Source organism: Austrofundulus limnaeus, unplaced genomic scaffold (genome assembly GCF_001266775.1).
Source record: "Austrofundulus limnaeus strain Quisiro unplaced genomic scaffold, Austrofundulus_limnaeus-1.0 Scaffold11, whole genome shotgun sequence".
Taxonomy (NCBI): domain Eukaryota; kingdom Metazoa; phylum Chordata; class Actinopteri; order Cyprinodontiformes; family Rivulidae; genus Austrofundulus; species Austrofundulus limnaeus.
Genome location: NW_013952413.1, coordinates 1673222 through 1677445, shown reverse-complemented (window position 1 = coordinate 1677445; position 4224 = coordinate 1673222). Strand labels below are relative to the sequence as shown.

The window sequence follows — 4224 nt, the reverse complement described above, 5'->3', positions numbered from 1 at the left end:
TCTTTTTTTTTTTTGGTGTGTGTGGCCAAAATGTCCTTAGGCTTTCTGTGTCTTTTCGGCTTTCCTAATTAGTGAATATGAAGGCATTGTAATAATTAACCCCATCATCTATCAGGACTATTCCAGAATTAGAAACTTAAATATCGGCTGAATATTTATGAAATTTTTTTTTTCAAGGATGAAAAAATATTTTCTCATTAATTGAGAGACTTCCACGTTAATGTGTTTTATTTTTGTTGTTGTTTGCTGACATTATGTCTGSTTGGGAATAAATAAATTAATAAATAAGTGTGCAGCGCTTTTTTTGAAGTCATGGCAGGTTATTATTTCTTTTCTGGTGAGTAAAACGCAAATAAATGAATGGAGAGGGAAAAAAGAAAAAAAAAAGWTTAATTGTTTTCTGAAATGTCCATGCCTGAAACGATTATTAGGAGTTATAATTGCAAATAAATAACACCTATTAAATATGGTGAGATTTTAAAAAAATGAATAAAGCAAGACATCTAGAGATGAGATTAAAAAAATAAATAAAAAATGAAGCTTTTAAGCACACTGATGAGTAATTATCTTGGGAGGATGCTGATTTTTTAAAAATCTCCCCTCCTTTGTTTTTAATTCTCCTTGATTTGATTTGGAAGAGGCCATGCCCTTTGTTTATTAACCGTGTTKTTGCTCGGTGTGTTAACTTTACAACTTGCTGTCGTTCACAGGACAGACATTTTCATTGAGGCAACTTGGGATTTGTGAGCCACCGGCTCGCAGAGGCTTGGCTCTCTGCCCCGAGCCCGGCCGGTCCCACCCCCTCAGCAGCTACGCCAGGGGGCCGACTGTCACAGAAAACCATGAACCTGTATCACCGGAACGTACCATGGCTCTTTGGGGAACGGGGGCAAAATCTGGTCAGAATTCATGCCTCTCCAGCCGCTCTAACTCAGCGCTCACGCTCACTGACACGGAAATGGACAATAAATCGGACACCGAGATGGGTGAGTGGGGCACGCTTTCCCCATTTTTATTTCTAAATCCTTATTTGTTTGCAGCTCACGCCTTCTGCTTTCCAAAAAGGGGAGAAATCACTAGGTAGAAAGAAAAAAAAAGCAGCGGTGGGCTGGATTATGGTTGGTGCTGGAGACGAGACCCTGATTGGTGGAAGGAAGTGGAACTGGTGGGGCTGCTATCTGGAGAGGCATTTGCAGCTGTCTTTGTTTGGATCAAAGGCGCGAGTGTGCGCCGCTTCAGAGAAGAATTTGGCCTTCAGATTGAGTAGTTGCTAGTCACCTGGTCCAGCTCYGCGGGAAGCCGAGGAGTTTGATAAAGTTTCCCCATGGGCTATCGTATAATCAAAGATAGCTTTTGTGTGCCTCAGCCTGAGATTTTGCTTGGAAATTCGACAGCGGTTGACTGGGCATACATAATGGCTGATTAAATGGGCACAATGGTTTGAAGTGCAAATTTGATCATGCTGAAAACCTGAGATGGAGGATTGGGGGCTCCTCTGTTTGAGAGGACAAATCTTTAGTTCATCAAATAGAGGTGGTGTTTATGAATTGACTAAACRTGTACCTGTTTTGCACATTTTGATGTTGTCATGCTAGCATTTTTATCCTTACTTTCAACATTTTGACAGCTTACAGCCTAGAAGTACCTTTATTAATTTTTTTCCTACCTGTTTGTCTTCTACGGAGCCCGCGAGGGGACACAGGAGATTTTTTTTTCATTTGCGTTCCCACGCAATACTATTATGTTACCTCACAATACCTTTTGCGTTCCATCGCAAAAGTCGTTAAACACTGTTGTGCCTGCTGGTTTAGTAACAAACTCAAATGTTCACCATTAGCGAGTTAGCCTACTGCTTTAATTCAGCTTCAGAATGAATATATCACACAGCCACGCATGGAAGTATGTCATATGCTGATATTTGAACGCAGTGCAGCCACGCAACATCCATGCCGATTTCACGAACTGTGGCGGCACATCCTGTTTTGGTGCCGGATATTTCAAAATAAAAGTCTGATTTAATTCAGTTTGTATAGAAAAAAAACTTTTGCWTGGGAACGCAAAACAATTTTGCGAGGTTACGCAAAAAGTTTTGCGAGGCAACGCAAAAAGTTTTGCTAGGTAACGCAATAGTGTTGCGTGGGAACCCAAAAGAAAAAAAATCCCCCATGTTCCCTCGCGGGCTCCGTAGTCTTCCGCTCAAAGTCGGTGTGTCTTTGCATATTATGATGTAGAGCTTTTGAAATGAGTTTTTCGAAGTTGATGCGTTTGTCATTATTATAGCGCGGGCCGTCACCATTACAACACGTGCAACGTAAAGCTCTAATTATTTTAAGGAATCAACGGTATCAAAGACTGGCAGGCAGTTTAAATAATTAGAGTTGATTACACATTGCTGGCAGGAACATTAAAGAAGAGGGTAAAAAGGAAAATGTCTCGTACCCCTGCTATCAATTTTTATACCGAAAACATTGGCTACAGTCTGACATTTGAGACAAGTCATTTTCTTAATAGCGGCATTCATCATGGTGAACTTGCCTCCTGGGGGGTGAGCTGAGTTACTCTCGTACCTTTTCAAAATGCCATCAGAATTCAAATTTATGTATKTTTCCCCCTTTATCTGGCCTTTTTTCCAAATCCACTCCGTACATATAAGTGACTCAGTCTTCAAACTCATGCGAACATCCCAATCACCTCCTCGGTGTGTGACTCGAGTCATGTTTGTTGTTCCACATGCTAAAAATGTAACTCTATCGTTCGACGTCGCTCTGTTCTACAGGAAAAAAATGCCGTTTTGCTTCAATAGATTTTCTCCTGAGCTTTGATTTCTTCTGCCCTGCACCACTTACACTGCGTGACCCCTCACGCACTCATACACACACCACGGTGTGCCTCCGAGGCGTTTTGTTTCTTTAAGAAACGGCTCAAAAAGCTGCTGCTGATTGGCYCCAGTTTGTGCAGCCTCCTACTGAGATTTAAGCTCACTCACAAGGCGAAATAGAGTTTAGGTTTTAGTTGATTAAAGGGAGAAAATATCTACTTTCGGTCTGCTTTTTCTCATGTTTTTTTGTAAGAAGTTACAAATGTCAGTAGTTTTACCTGCATGTTGCAGGTACAATTTAAAATCCTAACTTATTTTGTAAATTAAGAGCCAGAGTATATAAAAAGCATTTCCTCCTTCCACCTTTCTAGATTTTACTATTTCTTTTTTTTTTYCTTTCCGTTGGTAGGAGGTATTGCACTTTTGACTTTCACTATTTAATGAAGCAGCTAAGAGAAATGACCCATCCAAAGGTTTCTATCAACTCAATATGCATGCGGAAGCTCCGACAAGGGGCCGTTCAGCCCCACTTATTCATAAATGAACTCGATATTTCATTCTAATTTGCTCTGTTCTACGGAGTGTTCGACACAGACAAGTACCAAAGCCCGAGCTCATTCAGAGAGCGCGGCGTGCGCAGATGTTCACCTCTGAGAGATGGCTCCACCCTTTTTAAAGGTGAACGCGCGGTGGTCAGGGGGGGTCATTGGCACAGTGAGAAGAGCTAAACGACCCATTTGGGATCGCAGGCTGAATGAGAGGATACTTGTGTTGTAAAGTGATGAGCTTGCATTTTTCTACTTTTTATGCAAATGTGGAAAGATTTTTATTTTATTTTATTTTTTATTTTACTTTAATGACCAATTGACTGATTTACTTATTTAGTTTTTCTCATGTTTTTTTTTTGTAAGAAGTTACAAATGTCAGTAGTTTTACCTGCATGTTGCAGGTAAAATTTAAAATCCTAACTTAWTTTGTAAATTAAGAGCCAGAGTATATACGTAAAAAGCATTTCCTCCTTCCACCTTTCTAGATTTTATTATTTCTTTTTTTTCTTCCTTTCCGCTGGTAGGAGGTATTGAGTTTGATTAATACCACCTGTCCAGAGGTTTTGGGTCCGGGTATGTGAAGATTTGTCGAAGTATTTGAATAGTTATATTTGACCCTTTCCGTCTGTTTGCTTATTGGCTATCTTAGGTGATRTCACTATAGAGAAAAACACTTCTCATATGATTTCCACTGCCTTATGCATCGCAAAGAAAACCATACTCTTAAATTGGAAAAATAAAAATGATCTTAGCATTAATCAGTATAAAAATCTGTTAGATCATTATAGTCTTGAAACAGCCTCTGCCGCCACATCAGATACATCTATTTGGGCTCCTTTGATTAGTTCTATCACATGG

The 4224-nt window shown here is 39.9% G+C and overlaps 1 protein-coding gene across 1 annotated transcript in view; it reads left to right on the top strand.

Moving 5' to 3' along the window:
• The window catches only part of si:dkey-237h12.3 (teneurin-3), a gene marked incomplete in the record, with an annotated part of 271624 nt that overhangs the window by 85107 nt on the left and 182293 nt on the right, over positions 1–4224 (top strand). Inside the window, 1 exon segment of the mRNA XM_014001975.1 lies at positions 711–986. Within this exon segment, the coding sequence (XP_013857429.1) occupies positions 711–986 (276 nt within the window).